Raw genomic sequence first — 21,077 nt, 5'->3', positions numbered from 1 at the left:
ACATATGATTACTAGGTAGATATGGAAAAAGGGTCACATAATAACCCAGTGGATCAGCTAACATCACAAATCTACTGGCATTCAATGGACACCCTTAGATAAAACCAGATTAACTGGGAAAAAACGAGTAAAGCGGTCAATCTCGTGGCCAATTTCATACAAAATACAACATTTTGTGACAAACTAAAAGAGAATCGTTTAAGAATTCCAAAAAAAAAAAAAGAACATGTCAATTGAAAGAAAAATTGTGTACAAGGATATTAACAGGTCCAAGAAGCAGATCTTTTCATGGTAGGCTTCATCATTTTATCTTCTTCAAGTGCTATCATACCCAAATGAGATGGATCTTCCAACATCATTCTAGCTACCAAGTAACCAGCAATGGACCATGTCTGGAACTTACGGGCCTGCTTTCCGATAAATCGACCAAGCTTTCCATCATAATACTCCGGCCAGCTATCTTTTAGTAAACGTGATTCAGCTAGTTCAATGGCCCGTCGTGCTATTTGGGGTCGACCAGTCTTGATAGCTGCTGCAGTAAGGAGCCACAGAAGAACTAGACACAAAACCAGGCAAATCAGTATTAGCATAGACTAGTAAAATATTACAGCAGAGAACATGAATAATATGAATAATACTCCCTCTGTTTCATTTATGTGAAGGTGTGACTGATAACAGAGTTAAACATGACATGACGTCTTTTGTGGCTATAAAATCATGTCATTAAGGGTAAACGGAAGTTAAAGTTAAATTGTTTCTAACTAATAGAAAGGTATAATTTTTTTTGGAACAGACTATAAAGGCAAGAATAGATTGACGCATAAAATAACACAGCGAGAACTGTTAAGCTACCAAACAAGTAGACAGAAATATGTCATCATGATGAGTAGAGGTGGCAAAATTAGCCCTTAAAAACATGGCCGCCCAACCCGTCCAAGTTTGGGCTGGTTATTGACTCGCCCATTTACTAAATCAACCCATTTCAGCCCATCAAAAAATTGGGCTGATACGTAGCACAAATTGACCCATTAGAAATCTTGTCAAAATATTTTCAAAAAGACATTTTTTTATTTGATATGTTTAATGAAGAAAAAAATAGTTTATTAGGTCCTAAAACATTACAAAAGAACAAACAAAGAAATTAAAACTTAATAAGAATTTTGTGGGGGGGGGGGGGTTGAGTACTTGAGTTATGACCCGCTTTTTAGCCCATTTCAGCCCAAGTAACTTTTGGGCGGGTCAATAACCCGTCCATTTATTAACACAGCTCATTTTGACCCTCCCAAATTCAGCCCAACCGCCCATTTGACACCCCTAGATGAGGAAGAAATAGGAAACTACTGTTCAAAAAAATTAAGTACGTACGGGTGTTGACTACTTAGGAAGAAAATCTAACCTGGCCAAGATCCACCATTATGGTAACTCCAACTAGTGTTTTTAGGATCGCATCCCGTTACGATCCTCCATTCATGACCTTCCATAGCGGGATAACAGATTTTTAGCGGCATTTCTCCAACTAGCTCTTGCCATCTTGATTCAAGAAGATCCATTATCGCGGAAGCTTGCTCAGGTGTAGCCAAAGATGACAGAATTGCAATACAGTTACCCAAACAAAACCAACGGAAGTCCATGTGAGCAGGACTAACATTTCCAATGAAGTAACCACCACGACATGGCATGAAATCGAAAACCCACTCCGGGAGGGAATCTGGCATCACATTAAACTTGTTTACTGCAGTGTGAGAGTACTCTTCAGTTTTGTAGCGGTATATATCATTCAGTTGTTTTATGTCCAGCCAAAAGTAACTTCTCATGTGAAAGCTCAAAGCATGAAGGCGTTTAATTATTGCATCAGTACACTGTCTGTTTTCTTCATCGGGTTTAAGGAGAAGCAAAGCACATCTTAAGGCCATAAAGAAAAGTGCTTGTATTTCAATAGGGTAACCATAGACACCCTGGGAACAATATGAAACAAAGTACTTATTATATGTGAGTCTATCAGGTAAGAAATTTAAGATGTACAAAATGATACTGAAATTTTTGCTCATGATCAATTAAATGAAAGACTTCAAAATAGGAGAAACACGAAAACAAAAGCAGCCTTCTTATTAAAAAGAAGTGAACACTGTTTAATTAAGTAAGAATTCAAGCATGTAATAAGTCTGCGGGCTAACTGACACTGAATTTTGACAGATTATATATAGGCATTTTTATAATAATGTCATTCTAAAAAGTAACAGTTGATAGATATCAAGAAGAAGAATAGAAAAATCACTGTCATCATGTAATAAGTAGAAAATCAAGCATGTATTAAGTCTGCAGGCTTACTGACTAAGAATTTTGACAGGTCCTATATACGCATTTGTTAAATAATGCAATTCAAAAGGTAACAGATGATAGATACATACCAGCATATGTCTGACATAAAGTATAATGATCATATATAATAAACAGTATAAGACAGGACCATGTGTGTGTTTGGTACGGAGGAAAACATTATCCAGAAAATGTGTGGTTGGTCAAATTTTTTTAGAAACATGTTCTCTAGGAAAACAAATTCCTTAAAAATAAGGAAAATGACTTACCTATTGGATGCAGGGAAAACAAGTTACATAAGTGGCACTACACTCCTCCCCATCCCACCCCAATCACCGTAGCCCCTACCTCCACCACGTCCACACCCTACCCCTGCCCCCACCTCATAGTGTTTGCCTAGATAATGCATAAATGCTTTTGGAACAATATTTTCTGCTTACTTACCAAACACTAGAAAATAGGTAAGAAAACCACCAGAAAATAGGTAAGAAAACCACCTACTTTTCTGGAAAACATTTTTCGTGGAAAGTATTTTCCTTCATACCAAACACACCCCCTAAGTCAGGTCTAGTTAAAAACGATAAAGAGAGGAGAGTAAATCAGACTGACCATTCTGCGATCAATCATAGAGCATCCATCAGCACACAGCAAGGTTGGGAATGTATCAAAACCTTCTGAAAGACACATTTCAAGAATCAACCTTATACCCCTTTGGCATTCTGGCATCTCAGCCAAAGATGTATCCCCCGTAGACTTTGTGTATGCACGAAGTAGTATAATCCACCAGAAGCCCGAATCTACAGGAGCAACTCTACCAATAGCACTTTCACCAAAATCTGCAGTTATAGTCTCATAATTCCTAACAGGGTCGTGAAGTACTTTAAAACTTGCAGGCATAACTCCATCACCCAACTTGAACTGGTCTATCTTCTTCTCCCGAGATTGGAGGCGCAAGGTTTTCAAAAGAAAGTTTTTTACTATTTCAGGTTCACCATTCATCAAGAATGCCAAAGCGCTAGGGACAAAATCTCTGACAAAAACCTGCCAAACTTTTAAGTCAGAGTTGCAAACTGCAAGCAGATTGATAGTTATATTTGCATAGAAAGACAACATGAAAGGCTTCCAGATGAACATGTTAAGCAAGAACTAATACTCACAGCAGATACTATACTTTAATCTAACATTTGAACTCTGTCAAATGATAAATTAAGATCACTACTTATTTAGGATCAACTTCTGCATTCAAACGTTCGTACATTCATATTGCCTGATAAAGGCCATCTCCAATACTTCAACACGTAGGCTAAGGAGTATTTTTCCTGATCATATTGAATATAAACTGACAAAGACAATCTTTCCTAATTCTTTTTTGAAACTGGTAACTGAACGATCTTTCCATACTCTTATAACAAGACAAGAGAAAGAACTAATAAAAACGAAAAATAGTTGACACCATCATGGCATTTCATGCTTAGAGAGTTCTATTTGGTAATGCTTGATGTAAATTATCGCCTCTATAGATGGCAAGCCAAAAAGTTTGATAATTTACATATTCATGAAAATGAAGATGTTAAAATATATGTGTGTATGTATGGTCATACAAGAGATAATATAAGAAATGATCAAATCTGATACAAGGTGCAAGTAATTTACATAAAAGAAAAGTTTGAAAAGGCTTACTACAGCGGTTTAGCCACGTTGTACATAGATAGACCTCCAAATGTATAGGTGCTTAGGTGTAGGGGAGTATAGGTGCTTCGGTTTTTTCGGTTCGCTTCGGTTCGGTTTCGGTGTTAAAAGTTCTAAAATTTCGGTTTTCGTGTTCCAATACTTCGATTAACCTAAGAACCAAACTTTAAAAAATAATTGTTGTAATGCTTAAGTTGAATGCAAAAGCAGTACCCCTAATCAGATCTAAACCTGTAATGCTTAGTTGAATGTCACGTATACCCTATTTTGGACTCTTTAGAGTAAAACTCACCTCCTATTTTCCATCTTTACATTTTTTATTTCCTTTTACTTTTAATCTTTTACCTTTGTTTTGTCACCGTGTACAATATCTCCCAAGTTATTTCATGGATATTTGATTTAGGGAATTTTAGGTGATCTACTACTCTACTCCTCTCAAAAGGGATGGGAGTACAAGGTTCAGACATTTCTTTTAGAATATAAATTCTGATAATAATTTTCCCATTTAAATTAAAACTCATAGTTCAAATATTTAAAACATTAGACTTCACGAAAAACTATGTTACTCCTCAAATAGTAATTGAATCATTGTTTGTGATAGATTATATATTAATATTCACAAGAAGAACTAATAATTTCAAAATGATTTTACCTTGCCGAGGGCCTGTGCACCCCCGGGATTAGTCGGGGCTCAAAGAGACTCGGACACCCGGTGCTTAATCAAAAAAAAATTCAAAATGATTTTAATCATTAATCATCAAAGTAAAGTATATGTGCCCATTGTGTATTATCTGTATTGCGCATTTAATTTGCACATATGCACATTTTTCAATTGCTATGACAGAGCATTTGAAGATGAATAACACATATATGTTGCTTTGCAGAGGGAAATTACTCGAAAAATATTACTACCAAACACGTTGTCACTTTCTAATTGTGATATTAGATCATTAAGATAGTCTTTAATTCGCAATCAAATCTGAGTCTTTGTTCAGTTTGATTTGTTTTGTTTCCTGGTTCAAGTGAATCAAGTTTGTAATTGCTAGGCTGCTGCATTTGCATTTTTAAAGCACGAACAAACTTTTTTTTAATCAGATACCGAAGAACCGAATTTGAAAAACCAAACTGAACCGAATTAGTTCGGTGCTGTGTTCGGTATGCATCATTGAAGAACCGAACCGAACCGAAGTTTCGAGAAACCGAACAGAAGAACCGAACGCCCACCCCTACTTAGGTGTGTCACTATGATGATCAAACCTACTAAAAGAGAATGGAGGAAAGATAGCTCGAACTATTACAATCGACCAATGAGGCTTAGATAAGAACAGAGCACATCGGAAGCCAGGGATTCATAACTGTGATATGAAATAGTTGGTTCTAAGACTTAGTTGTTGTTACAATCTCACTAAGTCTGATGTTTGCCAATAGTTCCTTTAGTCAAGATTAGAGACTTGTAGATCTGTGTACACATAAGAATTAGATCTACAGAAGCCCAAATATGCCTTAAAAACAAACAAATCAAGCTGAATTAAATGGGTATAAAGGATTTAGATAGTCCGGTGACTCCAACTAGTTTGGGATTGATGAGTAGTTAATTATCTAACTGATATTGGACTATAATTTCCATCGATGATTATGTATGAGTCTAAAGACACTTCACTTTGTGCTTCCTCAGCCAAAGGATAAATCACTAGCTCTACATATGTTTTTATGTAAACTATTTGAATAATTTTGTCAGTCAAGACCAGCTCACATACATCGGCATAGCTGGTCCTGCATAGTAATTTTTTATAATGGTACATTTTATTCATAGCACAAAGGGTGTGCGGGCCTCTGTAATGCAAAAGGTTAAAAGCCTATGTACATAGCTGGTCCCACATAGTATGTTATCAGCCAACCGTAAACCATTCAGTTTACAACTGATACCTATAGTGTGGACATATAATTCAACATTTTCCGTTTATTACGGAAAGAAACTTCTGGTACTATACATTTCTCAAAACAAGTCCCACTGAAGCATATAATCGGCCTGCTTCATGGGATATTAAATTGCACGCAAATAAAGACAGACTTAAGAGGAAAGTTGTTGCGTCAACCGAAGAACTAGAACGATAAGTATCGTACCTGATCATAATTAAGTTCCTCAGCAGAATTATCTATAGCAGCGATAGTTCCCACTGGTTGTTCTCGGAAGTTAACAATAGAACGCCTCAAAGCTTCCCATGCGTCGCCTATAATAGGATGCGGCTCAAATCCGAAGGTTGATCTAGGTGTGTGTATGCCTGACCACCTTCCTGGTGAATACACTCCAACCATATTATCAAAAACCCGAGAAGAGTTCTCCGAATTTTTGTACACCTGACGGGGCGGTGAATGAGTCATCGACATTTCACTGAAAGATCTTTCATCGAACGACCTCTTTCTTTCTATATTAACCTGTCTTGGTCTTTCCAGCAATCTAGCCAAATCTTCCTCGATTTCAAACAAGGACGGAGCAGCTTCGACATGTCTTGCATTTCCATTTTGAGTCACATCCACAGGGCTAGGCATTTTTTACACTTCCAAAAGTCCTAGACAATAAGAAATTGAATCCAAAGATCTGCATATCATCAATGAAATAAGCAAACTTTTTAGACTACAAACATAACAGGAGTTTAGTAAACTCAAAGCTAAACACAAAACTATGTCGCTCGGACTCTTCAAAAGTGTCTGTCAGATCCTCCAAAAGTAGTGCATTTTTTGAGGATCCGACCAGGCTACAGCAACATTTTTGGAAAGTCCGAGCAACATCGACTCAAAGTGAACCAAAAATTATATTAAAAAAGGAATACAATGAACTTTTAATGTAGAGTTCAATTAATGTCTCTTAGACTAGGAATACATTGAATTGAAATGTGCAGCAGATCACAGAAATTAGGTAGCAGGACGATATTCCCTATTAGTTTAAGTCAACTGGAGCAAAATTAGAGCAAGTTCATTGTACATACTTCAATTAATTAGTCATAATCATTAACTTAATCAAACAATCTAAGTCAAACTACTGTCAGATCTTTTTTCCTTTATCAATTTATTTATTTATTTTTAATTCTTATTTTGATCAATACGGAGTCAATCTAGCAGACGCAAACGCATAACTGAAAATCTAAAAATCTTACAATGATGCAAATTAAACTTAACAAAAACCTTAATATCATCGAAATAAACAAAAAAAAAAAAAATTAAAAAGGAACATAGATTGAACAAAGTAATAACCTAAGAGTTGGTAATAATAACCTCAAAGCTTGTGGCGGTGAACTTCAATGAGATCTAAGGAATTAAAGAGCAAATTGAACTGCCAGAAAGACTTTGGGGTTACAATGGGCTTTCTCTATATAATGACTTAGAACTGTGTAATAAATGACCGGGAAATGAAGGTCAAAAGACTAGTTGACTGGATATACCGGTAAGATTTTGGGCTTGTGACGTAGGGATGGTAACTGACACGTAGGATTGTCTGTTGGAATATCCGATAGTAGTTTCTGAGGAAATCTCCGACCAAACTTTGTTCAAACGAGTTATATGAGATTTGTCCAAAAATGGATTAGTTGTTATAATTAAGGAAATTAATAGTTGTTGTTGTTGTGGACGATTATTACGATCTAAATTTTCCCCAGATCCTCGCGACCTAATAAGCAGCGTATCCCCTAAATGTTTAATTAGTTTCTTTAATTAGTAGTACTATTTTTAGTTAAAAAAGGATGAAATTATTAATGTCAGGAGAGTTCAATAATTTTTCACTTCCTTCTTCTTAAATTATTTATCGTCCTTATCATAAGTTTCTTTGATTAGAATTGCTTTTAGTTAAGAAAGGATGAATATATTTATCTCAAAATATTTGTCATTTTTAAAGTTTAAGATAAACTTAATTATTTTTTCTCATTTTACTCGCAGTAATGATTGCTCCTAAAAGACTACAAAAACAATAATTATGGCACAAATATAGAGTAAATATTCAATAAAAAAAAAATTATATCTTTAAGACATAAATAGAGGTAAAATAGTCAAATACGCTTCTTAAATAATATTTTCATAAGGGGCGGTTAAAAAAGAAACACGATAAATAATTCGAGACGAAGGGAGTACTAAAGAAATTAACTATACAACAACAACAACAACAACCCGTTCAAACGAGTTATATGAGATTTGTCCAAAAATGGATTAGTTGTTATAATTAAAAAGAAGAAATAAAGTTGTTGTTGTTGATGGACGATTATTACGATCTAAATTTAATCACAACCAGATCCTCGCGACCTAATAAGCAGCGATAATCAAAGCATAGGAAATGTTTAATTAGTTTCTTTAATAATGCGACTACTAATAAGAACGGATAACGTACTATTTTTAGTTAAAAAAGGATGAAATTATCTAAGGTATGTTAGGAGAGTTCAATAATTTTTAATTACCTCTCCCCAATACTTCTTCTTACCCCTATTACTTCCATGGCCAACCTCTCACACCTCCGCATAAGTTCTCTTTAAACCATCTCAATCTCGCTTCTCGCTTTTAGTTAAGCCACCCCACCTTATCCCGAATATATTTATCTCAAAATATTTGTCATTTTCATAAAGTTTAAGATAGAACTTAATTATTTTTTCTCATTTTACTTGCCCTTAAGTTTTGGTGGCAGTAATGATTGCTCCTAAAAGACTACAAATACAATAATTATGAAACTACTATTCTTCTCGAGGCAGTAAATATTCAATAAAAAAGAGATTATATCTTTAAGACATAAATAGAGGTAAAATAGTCTCCAAATATCGTTAACCTCTTAGGGTCTCGTTCGTGACTATGTCGGAGGAAAGTTATCACCTTGAATTTGCCGATGGGAATCCATCCATCACCAAGGAAAATAAAATGGGATTACTAATCCCATCACTTTAAAAGTGCTCGATTACTAATCCCACCTTTTTCCCATCTACATGTCCTTGATCACCCTGGATGTACGATATCAAAAAATTTCCATCCCAACTTTGTCATACCAAACATAACACCGATTAATTCGGTCCTATGGATTAATATCTTCGTACGTCCCGCATCCGATCCTTTTACTCCGAAATACAACGACCCTTAAATAATATTTCCCACACTCGTAGTATGGCTTAAAAACCTCTATAGTTGCAAACATATCTCCCTTATTCTTGTATAGAGGGATCATTACACTCGCCCTAATTCTTGAGATGAAGAGATGACATTAAACAACCTAGAAATTAACTATAGAACTTTGTAATTTAGAACATTCTTTATGTAGTTTCTAAGTAAGCTCGTCAACTTTAATTAATTAAAATATGTTGATATTGATGTTTAATTCATGTCAAAGATTAGATGTGTTAATTATCTCGTTTTAGAACCTGACATTCTTTTCAGGATTAATGTAATCCTTTTTCTTTCTTTTAAAGAAATAATTGAGGTATTTTTTATGAGTTTAATTTTTATAAATTGATGAATTTGGTCATCGAATAGATAATTAGTATTAGTGAATTTAAGTCAAATATCATCTGCGTTTATCTCACCTTTTTCGTTTTATTTTAATTTCTTTATCCAATTTGTACTTAACTCCATGCTTTCAATTGCTCAAACCAACTCCTAGGTCCTCACGACCCTATTCTCTCTTTTTTTTTTTTTTTTTTTTTGGTTATTCTTCTTGCCTTGTTTTCAACGATAAGATTAGTTTTAGCCACCGATGACTTCCATTTGCCAAAACGTCCTCCTTTTGACAAATGGAAATAAAATAAAAACCCAAAACTCTTGCTACAAATCAAATGAGACTCCTTGATTTTCTTTATTATATTATAATAAATGAGTGTCCAAAATAAGCGTCAACTTCGTTGAGAACTTGAATTGAAAAGCGCCTGTGAAAGCGGACTTAATCCTAATGTTCAAAGTGAGTCCTTAGGTGTCATTTGGACCAAGTTGATTTTCTTTATTATATTACCAAATAAGCGTCCAACTTCGTTGAGAACTTGAATTGATGTGAAAGCGGACTTAATCCTACGTGTGATTTAGGTGTCATTTGGTCTCTTGGATACGATGATCCTCTTTCAAGAATCTTAACTAGCTCGATGGACTTCCCGTTAACGTTCCAATGTTCCAAGATCCTACTCTCATAGACGCTCCTTTCACCCATTTGATTTAACCCTCGCCCCCGTCCCCCAAAAACAAAACCATCACCAAGCAAAGCCACGAAAATGATATGAACTAATAAACTTTACAAAATATTTTATACAAAAAAATGTACTTAGTGTATGGACAAATAATGGATATGATTTATAAATAATTCAACGTTATAATTTTCATAATTTTTTTCTTTTCACATATTATTTCATTTGTTCCTTTAAATTATTCTCACGAGACCAAACGGGAGTTGGAAAACAAGAAAAGAAACGAGAAAAAAGAAAAAAGGAGAGAAAGAGAGAGACGTTTTATCCCGGAAAAAAAAATCTCCGGCGATGACGCATAATGTTAAGAAGCAAAAAATCAAAAGGAGAAGAAAAGAAGAAGAGAGAAGAAGAAAAGGAAAGAGAGGAAAAAAATAAAAAAGTAGATCGGTGGCCGGCGTTACACAGTGCCGGAGTAATGCGGTCGCACGGATATGGCGAGTGGGAGGAGGGAGGAGATGTTACCGTTGGAGAGAGGAGAGAGAAAGCAGAGAGAGGAGAGGAGAAGTGTAATTGTAATTTAGAACATTCTTTATGTAGTTTCTAAGTAAGCAAACTTTAATTAAAATATGTTGATATTGATGTTTAATTCATGTCAAAGATTAGATGTGTTAATCATCCCGTTTTAGAGCCTGACATTCTTTTCAGGATTAATGCAATCCTTTTTCTTTCTTTTAAAGAAATAGTTTAGGTATTTTTTTATGAGTTTAATTTTTATAAATTGATGAATTTGGTCATCGAATAGATAATTAGCATTAGTGAATTTAAGTCAAATATCATCTGCGTTTATCTCACCTTTTTCATTTTATTTTAATTTCTTTATCCAATTTGTGCTTAATTCCATGCTTTCAATTGCTACCAACTACTCCTTATTCCTCTTCTTTCTTTTTTTTTTTGGTTATTCTTCTTGCCTTGTTTTCAACGATAAGATTAATTTTAGTCACTCGATGACTTCCATTTGCATGAAACGTCCCTCTTTTGACAAATGGAAATAAAATAAAATAAAACTCCTCTACAAATCAAATACCAAGTTGATTTTCTTTATTATATTATATATGAGTTTAAAATAAGCGTCCAACTTGGTTGAGAACTTGAATTGATGTGAAAGCGGACTTAATCCTACGTGTGATTTAGGTGTCATTTGGAAAGCGATGACGCTCTTTCAAATCGCACCAAACGGATAATTCAAGTCAAATTGAGAAAAAAATTCGATCATAATTGATTTGGTTTGATTTTAACTAAAAAAAGTCGAACCGAACCAGCCTGACAATGCATATATGCAATTTAAAAAAATATTTTATACATAAAAATACTTACTTGTAATGTGATTTATAAATAATTCTTAAAAAAATTCATAATTTTTGTCTTTTCACATATTATTTCAAGTTTGGACTTAAAATTTTGAATGGTCCAATACGTTGGCTTAAAATTTTGAATAGTCCAATACGTTTTATAGGCTATAGCCCATAATGTTAGCAACTCAACCAAAACCAAATCAACACTAATGCTAAAAAAAGAAATTCAATTCTATCGCTAGGAATGACAATAATGTTGGATATCTATTATCTACTTTTGCAGTGGTTTAAATAGTGAAAATACATAACCTTACTTTATTTTATTTTTGTCATGTAATTAATACTTACTATTAGTCGTACTTATTAGCATCATATCATTAGATTATAATCATTTTCATTATGGATTAATTAGCAATATCTATTTTATGAGATTTCATTATCTTTTTTTTTTTAATATTTTATTACAATGTCATCGCTCATCTCACATTTGGTGTATTTTCTTATGAAGCACCTTAATTATATAGTTGTATATTATTATGACTAAAGAAATATTTGAAGTAAAAGTTATATGTTTTATATGAAGACTTTTCACGAAAAAATGCGAAAAATCCGAGGTTGAAAAATTCAAAATTGAAAACCCCGACTTATATTGGTTTGTTTGTCACGACTTGCATACTTCTTTGTTTGTAACTGTAAAATCATGAGGATCCAATATGATTTATGAGTAATTTAACATGATAAATATATTGAATTTAACATGAAGTCATACAGTCTTCAAGACATGGCACAGTTTTAAAATGTACATTAACTTTTGTCTTTCGTAGCTTTGAAATCATGAAAGAGAGATATCACGAGCGAAATGAAAAAATAAATAAAGGGAAGATGTGTCATGTCACTTCCCTGACATATGTCATGCCACTTCCCTGACATAACTCTGAAATGTACTTTTTTCCTCTTCTTTATCAGTATGCTTGAAATTATGAGGATCCGGTATGATATGTGAGTTATCTAACATGATAACTAGGTTGAATATAATGCAAAAGATATAGATTGACCCCTAAACTATACCTAAAATCTCGATATTACACTCAAACTATTAAGGCGACCTATTACACATCTAAACATTTAAAAAATGAATTTATTTACCCCTTGGTACACATATAACCGGTTGCATAATGGGAAGTGTAACACACTCTCTCTCGCTACATCAGCGTCACGCCAGCTCCACCTTGGAAATTTCCTAAATTTTAATTTTACATTCATTTCCTTTTCTTTATTCATTTGATTTTCTTTTTATTAATTATAATTACACTAATTAATCCCTAATAAACCATTAAAATCCTTCAATAATTATATCTTCTTCATCACCACCACCCCATCTCACTAGAACCACCAATCCGCCACCACTATCGCCACCAGTTTCACTTCAATTAGTCGCCAGAATATGGTATTGAGCAAAAAAGATGAAATCTTTTTGCATTTGTGGACAAATGAATTTGAACGAAGGGAGTATTAGTAATTTCACTACTAGTGCTGCTATCAACATTACACCAATGGCAACATATTTGTTCTTATTAATTTTATGTGGGAAATTTCACAAGTATACCAATGGAGGGTAATTGCTTTGGTTGGTTGGAGAAATCATTGGGTGATTTTTGGAGAAGAAGAAGTGGGTAATATTTCAGATTTTTTGTTTGAGAATTTGAAATGAAGAAGAAAAAGAAGGGTGTGGGGTGTCAGGGCGGGGATGGCGTGAAAGTGGAGGAGAAGAAAGAGTGGGGTGATGTGGAGGTGGAGGACGGCGGTGAGGAGGAGGCCCGAACGAGGGAGGGGGGGGGTGGCGTGAAGATGGAGAAGAGAGGGAGAATGGGGTGATGTGGAGGGCGGCGATGGGGAGGAGGGCCGAACACGGGGGGGGGGGGGGGTAGATGGCGGCGGTGAGGGAGGAAGAGGCGAGACGAGGGAAGGGGGAGGGGCGAGGGGTAGTAGAGGGCGGCGGTGAGGAAGGAGGAGGAGGAGGCTGGAACGAGAGAGGGTGGGAGGGGAGAGAGGGGTAGAGGGCGGCAGTGATATTGTTGTTCTTTGCGAAGATGAAGAAGAGAGAGGGGTGGGGTGGGGGGGCGGTTAGAGAGGATCCTAAATATGTATATTTAGCCAAAAAACAAACATAAAAAGGTAAATAAATTCAACAAACCGCGCTTGTTTTAAATTATATTTATATTTTATGCCACATCAGTTTTCAGGGGTAAATAAATTCATTTTATAAATGTTTAGGTGTGTAATAGGTCGCCTTAATAGTTTGGGTGTGATATCGAGATTTTGGGTATAGTTCAGGGGTCAATCTATGTCTTTTGACTAATATGAAATCATATTGGACTGTCATGACTTGCCTGACATAATTTTGAAATGTATTTTTTCCCATCTTATTTAAAATCATAACAATCATATATAATCAGTAAGTAATCCAACATAATAGCTTAGATCGGAGATAACCTAAAATTATATAATCCATTGTGACTTACATAATACAAACTATCACAAGGGTTCCAAAGGAAGCAAGTCTAGCCCAAGTCCAAGGTCAAAGTCTCCAAGCTCAAGCCTCGCACTTCTATCATGTAATGTGGTCATTTGCACTTTTGTCCCTATTTTGTGTTGGTCTTGAATTTTGCTCTTAAAAAAAAAAAAATTGTTTGCGGGCATAAATTTATATTTTCACATCATAATATCCCAAAAGTTATGCCTGCATCCTTAGAGAACTTAACATGCTAGGAATAAGTTTGATTTTGAAGGCAAAAAATTAAAGACCAACCCATTTGAAGGATAAAAATTGCACGGTTTTCCCTTCAAATGACTGGTCTTTAATTTTTACCCTTTATCAATCAAAACAAAAGACATAATTTGTGGAATATTATCATATGAAAATATAAATTTATGTCCCAGAAAATTTATTTGTTGCAAAAATTAAAGACCAGCACAAAATAGGAACAAAAGTGTACATGATTAAAGACCAGCCCATTTGAAGGACAAATCGTGCAATTAAAATGGCTTCATAAAGCATAAAATAAAAGCTACTGTATTTGACCGTTGAACAAATTTTCGAACTCAACGGTACGCTCCATTGCGCTCTCTCTTTCTGAAACTCAAAAGAACTTCACAAATCTTTCTCCCTTCAAACTCTCTTCAATCTTCAATGGCGAAATCCAAAAAAGCAAAAAATTCATCGGATAGAGAGAAATGGAACCAAGTGTTCAACGCTTTAGTTCAAATGTTGACATCACAACAAACACAACTTGAATCCCTTGCAAAAGAGAGAATGATACTTGAAGATCGGATTAAATTACAGCATAATCGATGGGTATCTGATATTGACACCTTTCAACAACAAATTTATGAGGTTTGCTTTTCTTTTCTTTTGGTTTTTGCATTTTACTACTTTATTTAGGGTTTTTATCAGGTTGGAATTTTAGGGCTTTTGGTAAATTTGGATTCTTTTGAAAAAATTGGGAAAATTATGCTCTATGTCTATTTTTTATAATATTTACGCAATGTAGCCCATACTTTGTATCTAAGCACCCGATTTAGCCCATATTTGTGTATAAACACCTTTTATACACTATTGTACACTTTAGATAAGGTTGATATGTTATGTGTAATGCTTTCCCCATAGGTATAATGTTGTATAATATTGTATATTGGCTGGAATTTTAGGGCTTTTGGTGAATTTGGGTTCTTTGAAAAATTTATGAGGTTACTTTTTTTTTTTCTTCTTCTGGTTTTGAATTGTTACTTTAGTTAGGGTTTTGATTGGTTGGCATTTTAGGGCTTTTTGGTAAATTTGGGTTCTTTGTGAAATTGGGTTTGCAGATGAAGAAAGAACTTACAGTACAAGAGATGGAGCAAATGCTTGAGGTTGCGAAATCGGAGTTTGTTGTTGGTTTGAAGCAACGAGATGTTGTCATGTTCAAAAAGAAGTTCGGTGAGTTACATTTGAAAGGAAAAAAAAGTTTTTTCTGCCCTAAACTTTGTTTAGTCTATCTGAAATTGGAGATACAATTGAAAATTTGATCAAAATTTGGATCTATTTAGTAGAGTTCTTTATTTAAACTGAGTTCAAAGATGGTAACTTTCACTTCCTTTAAAGTTGCTCTTTCCTTATTTTACCTGATAAAAATGATCATGAGCCTTATTTTGTGTCTATTTTGTGCTTGGTTTTAACCAGAAACTACAGTGTTGCTGCCTAAACTATGGTGCTGTTTAAGATAATCAATTTGATAACGGAACTTGAACATACAATTTCTTTTTCTTAATCAATATGGTTCTTATTATTCAATTTGTTAAGTGGACATGGAGTTTAAGATGTTAATTTGTCTTGTACATTATGTTAGTGGTAGTAGAAAAGAATATCAAAGTAATGGTTAAACAATTATTTTGATACAAAATATTACATCACAGTCTAAAGTTTGAATAGTTATATGACTTAGGACTATTGAAAGTAGTAAAAAATGATATTATTTTCTCTTAATAACCGAGAAATCACCAAGGGCCAGTGGTGTCATATATATTAGTGTTAGTAGAAAAGAATATCAAAGTAATGGTTAAACAATTATTTTAATACAAAATATCACTACATCAAAGCCTAAAGTTGAATAGTTATATGACTTAGAACTATTGAAAGTAGTACAAAATGATATTATTTTCTCTCAATAACCGAGAAATCGCCAAGGGCCAGTGGTGTCATATGAATTGACGTGAAATGGATATGAGTATGTGTCAGGGCTTCTGTTAATTCACCCTGTTTCCTGTCAGATAAGTTAAATTTTCTCAGTGAGCTTTTAATTAACCCAGCGCTGAAATAAGGCATGTCACAGCACTTCATTCAATTCAAAGTCTATAAAGGCCCCTAACAAACAGAAGGGCATACAATCCCCTGATTTAGTAGCTAACTTTCTCCTTCTGCAATCCATGGCTTGAAGTCTTTAGCCCAAAAAAGATAGAGAAGGCAAGGGAGTCTAGGACAGAGAAGTTATGGTCTTTTATGGTGTTCATCCATGTTTTTTTCTCCTGTCACGTGAGGGAGTGAGGAAGGAAGGGAAGGAAGGAAGGAAAAAAAAAAAAAAGGAAAGAGACCTCTGGTGGGGGTTTGAGATGTGTGGTTGAACTTTCAAATGGAGACTGGAAAAAATGCATGTTACTTCTTTTGTTGCTTCTAGCTGGCTCTCTTTCTGTGACTGACTCTAATCTCCTAGTTTCCAGACTAACATAAGACTACTTCTTTCTATTCTTTGCATTTCATCTCATGCACGCTAAACTTTCTTTTCATGTATTTCTAAGCTTGTCGAAATGGATCATTTAAATTAGCAAGAATGGAGTGCAAGTTAGGGAACTAATCAATATTAAAAAATCATGCAGCCACATGTCCGATATTCACACACACACTTCTTTATGTAATAGTACTCAGTTCAGTTTTGATTTAATCTCCAGTGAAAGCAGACTTCTGTTTTAATGGTTTTTTACAAGACCGATGAAACCAAAATACTGGCAATATAGGCTGTTTTAGTTGGTTTTATTCTTGGAAATGTCAGTAGCCTTAACTGTTCCAGAGTAGACATGATCTTTTAAGTTATAGTCATCACATAATTCAATTTGGAAACTTACTTACTTTTCACCTGAAAAGTGCAGAAGATGCAGATAGTGAACTCGCTGACTTCAGAGAATGGTTTGACTATAAATGCTCTGAGCCAAATGTATGTTGTTTCAATCGCTTTTTCTTTTATGAATTTTGTTCCTCATTTCTCTTCTGAGTTTATAGTTATTATTTGCCCCCACTAATCATTAAAAAACTAGAAGATAAGTCGTATGAACCTTCATTTGATCCACAGGATGTACCAAGGGCTGCTACAAATGAAAAGGCAGAGACAAGAAAAAAGGCTTGGGAAGATGAGGTGAGACGGCTTGGAACAGAAAATGAGAAGCTTACTTCAGAGAAAAATTCTGAGATTTCTGCCCTCTTGGCAGAAAAGAATTTTATTTGGAACCAATACAATAAACTGGAGCATGACGTGACTGAGCAATTGAAGAGAAAATGTACTGAACTTGAGCATGCAAATGAGAAAATACAGGCATTTATGAGGAACATTGAGGAACTACAAACCTCCAACTCTAATAAGGATAATACAATTGCAATGTTAAGAACTCAAATGGCCAAATTGGACTCAGACTTCGTCAAAAAGAGTGAGGAGATGGCCAGTCTTTCCACAGAACTAGAGTTACTAAAAAGGTCCGGAAGTTCCTCTATCACTCCTGTACTGCGTCGCTCCACAGTTGGATCAGGACCTTCGAAGCTGAGGGGCACGTCCCGTGGAACGGATCAGAGGAATGTAACGTTCAAAGAAGAAAATCAATCTTCACAAGCTCTTCAAAAGGTAATCTCCTCTTAAATTTAGAAGAAACTATTATGCAGCTGTCCTTTTCCTGGTACATAACTTGTGCATGTTATAATGTTGTTCTTCTTTGAGGTATCTCGCCTAGTAGTGAAGTATATCATTGTCTTGGGTTCAAAAAACTTTTTTGATAATGTAGAATAGGTTATTCTTGTAATGCAGATAGATTTTTGTTATGCGGATCTAATCTTGGTTATGTGGATCTAATCTTGGTAAAAGCAATCTCACTTTGTAAAGGAAAAGGGAAAAGAAATAACCGAGAAGTTGTTGGATGTATTAGCATTGCCTTGACTCTTTACCTTTTTGAAATCGAGGGACATCCTTTTCTAACTTGATATTTGCAGATTTTTCCTTGGTAAAAATGACTTGATTTGGCATTTTCGCTAGCATGTCTTCTGTGCCTGATGTAAACAGCTCTTCGAAATTCAAGAAGCCACCAGGATCAACCTATTGGTTGTGAGGGGGGGTATTCAGGATATTGCTTAGTTTTGTAAAAGAAAAGTTCTCTTTTCTGCAGATAACGAGCTAGCATTCCCATATTAACTTGGACATTGCTGTGTCCTTTTTTATCTTAACTATGGGGGCTAGGTCTCCATCTATCAAAGATATTATATGACATTTAAGGAATGCATTGTGCACGCGACTAGAATACATTCTTGGTGCTACATTAGTCAGTGATTTGAATTTAAATGTATAAATAGGGTGCTGACATCAATGCCAACTTCTTTATTATTTAGATTCAGTAAAGGGTTGTGTATCTTCACAATTGTTTGATCTCATTTCTAGAGCATGCTATTATGTCAGAGAATTATGTTGTGTCCTATTCTATGTTGCTCGGATCATTCAAAAATGCCGCCTGGTGTGTGTCCGATCGCGGCAGCATTTTTAGAATAACCGAGCAACATAAGTCTTATGTTATATGTAAGCTGATAGAATGTCATGTTTTTGTAGGGACAAAGTTCAAAACGAAAAGCTGGTAATAGTATCTCAGGTGCTCCAAAACTATTCACTTCCTCATTTAAGGTACCTAAGTTAAGAAATTCATCTCCCTGTGTGACATGACTTCGTTACCACAATTTCGGCCCTGTATCTATATTAGATGATAGATTCTCGGTATATATGTTCAGTTATTGGATCTTGATCATCTGTAACAGATCCTTGTATTATTACTCCATTTTTTTTTCATCAAGTGGCTTAACATTAAATTGTAATCAATAATAGATGTTGATGCTGTATACTATAGATATCCATGTAACCAATTAGTTCGAGGCAAGTAGTTTCAGTTGCAAGATTTCATTGAACATGGAGACGGGATATCATTGAACATGCAAAATCAGTAAATGATTTGATTTGTGCAGTTTTTTTTTTTTTTTTTTCTCCTGTTGCACCATCAAAGTGGAAATTGTTTTCTCAATCTCCCAGCCTGTCCGCTCTTTTATTACTGATAACTAGTGAATTTGTCTGCGCTTCGCGCTGTCCGTTAATAAACTTAAAAATGATTTATTTTTTATATTTAGTTGAGATAATAGAGAAATTTTCATGTGTATGCATACAAAATGGATCAGATTGTACCAATATCAACCCCTTTTCTTCCATTTATTCCTATTCCAAGGCAAAAATTCAACAATCTCTTAACCAACCTCAAGGAACTATTCATACGTTGTTGAATAGAAATAAGGAATGTCAGTCGTTGATAATTTTGTCAGCAGCCAATTATCCTCGAATGGGGCCATTCACGGACGTAAAATATCACAGTGTGATAAAAGAATCAATTAAAAAAGATACCCTAATTCCAATTAGGAATTCATTGGGCCCTTTAGGAACTAAACCTAGTTAATTGACGAAATTGCAATCTGATGATGAATAAAATATAACAGAGCAGTACATGGCTTGTTTTAACTATATACGTCATATAACTGTTTTTTCGCTAAAACCGAGAACCCAAACGCTATATTGCTAATTTTAGATAAAAATGCACTTAAATTAAACAATACTTTCATAACAATCCGTGTATTATTACTCACTACATAACAATTCATATATTACAATTTAGACCATAAACCCAAATACCTCTAAACATTATCTAAAGAAATGAAAAACAGTTCCACCCCAATCATGAAACGTCAACACACTAATTAAGGTCCCTAATCATACTAATCCTAATCGTATACAAGTTACAACCTTTTGCCAAAGGAGTTCGTGGACAGTAGAGCTAAACAGGTTTAACCCTGTACTTTTAACACAGAGAACAAAAATATACATGAAAAGTATTAAATGTTTTCCAGATATTAAACTAAGAATCCTCGAGCAACACGTTCAGTAGTAAAACTCTAAATTTGAACCAATCACGTGCAAATCTTGAATCCACCTCTGCCTCTATATTAACATATTTTCAAAGTATACGAAACCAAGTAGATTGAAATGAATGTTGATAATGAACCATGACCAAAAGCAGCACTAAAAGCAAAGCAAGTCCCCAAGGAGATCCTCCTTCTTGGCTAGTCAAATGATACACAACTGGCCTTGTAACTCCATAAGGATAAAACAATCTGTTGATATCAATCATTAAGTAGACCACAAGTATGATAAGAAAAGGCAACAAGAAAAACAAGAGCTTCACACTAGCCTTAGATTTTTCTACTGTTGCTTTGTATTCTGAATAGATATTCATAAACATCAAGAAAATTACTAGACCAAATAAAACTATCAAGGCCAGAGGTGGTGCTGATATTGACTCTAGAGTTTGATCTCTCCAACTAACCCCTCTCCTTTCTCCTATGAACCAACCCATGATCTGAATATAATTCTTAGTTTGAAATAAGAATTCTCTCTTCTTCTCTTCTAGTTCTCTCAAGTTTTAATTTCCTTGGATTTTTCTTGAAAGACTATATGGAGAATAGAGGAATATGTGATCATATATAGAGGAAGAAAGGTGTTGTCCACCTTGTGGTCAGAGACAGATAGAGATTGTTTTAAAAATGATCGATTAGAGTCGGGTCCAGAATTAAAAGTTTATGGGTTTTAAAGTCCGCAACCACCTTAAGTATAATAATAATTATCTATAGATATTTATATATATATATATATATATATATATATATATATATATATATATATATATATATATATATATATATGTCGGG

The 21,077-nt window shown here is 34.5% G+C and overlaps 2 protein-coding genes across 5 annotated transcripts; one reads left to right on the top strand and one right to left on the bottom strand.

The window, feature by feature from the left end:
* Positions 1 to 75: 75 nt before the first annotated feature.
* LOC132033124 (probable alkaline/neutral invertase D) lies at positions 76 to 7,658 on the bottom strand. Of its 3 annotated transcripts, none has more exons than XM_059423000.1 (5): positions 7,258 to 7,658; positions 6,130 to 6,604; positions 2,926 to 3,357; positions 1,397 to 1,955; positions 76 to 556 (listed from the first exon to the last, which is right to left on the bottom strand). In XM_059423000.1, the coding sequence occupies exons 2-5, from the start codon at positions 6,553 to 6,555 to the stop codon at positions 261 to 263; spliced, it is 1,713 nt and encodes a 570-aa protein (XP_059278983.1). In that variant the 5' UTR covers positions 6,556 to 6,604; positions 7,258 to 7,658; the 3' UTR covers positions 76 to 260. The 3 variants fall into 3 exon arrangements, with proteins under 3 accessions (XP_059278983.1, XP_059278984.1, XP_059278985.1); XM_059423001.1 differs by having other exon boundaries at positions 7,279 to 7,658; XM_059423002.1 differs by having other exon boundaries at positions 7,446 to 7,658.
* A 6,973-nt stretch (positions 7,659 to 14,631) lies between these two features.
* LOC132033123 (uncharacterized) lies at positions 14,632 to 19,291 on the top strand. 2 transcript variants are annotated; one of them, XM_059422998.1, is made up of 5 exons: positions 14,632 to 14,888; positions 15,359 to 15,470; positions 17,174 to 17,238; positions 17,374 to 17,916; positions 18,886 to 19,291. In XM_059422998.1, exons 1-5 carry the CDS (start codon positions 14,685 to 14,687, stop codon positions 18,994 to 18,996), a joined length of 1,035 nt encoding a protein of 344 aa, XP_059278981.1. In that variant the 5' UTR covers positions 14,632 to 14,684; the 3' UTR covers positions 18,997 to 19,291. The 2 variants fall into 2 exon arrangements, with proteins under 2 accessions (XP_059278981.1, XP_059278982.1); XM_059422999.1 differs by lacking the exon at positions 14,632 to 14,888 and adding an exon at positions 15,092 to 15,241.
* Positions 19,292 to 21,077: the final 1,786 nt, after the last annotated feature.

This window comes from Lycium ferocissimum, chromosome 10 (genome assembly GCF_029784015.1).
Source record: "Lycium ferocissimum isolate CSIRO_LF1 chromosome 10, AGI_CSIRO_Lferr_CH_V1, whole genome shotgun sequence".
Taxonomy (NCBI): domain Eukaryota; kingdom Viridiplantae; phylum Streptophyta; class Magnoliopsida; order Solanales; family Solanaceae; genus Lycium; species Lycium ferocissimum.
This window is presented reverse-complemented; position numbering and strand designations above follow the sequence as displayed.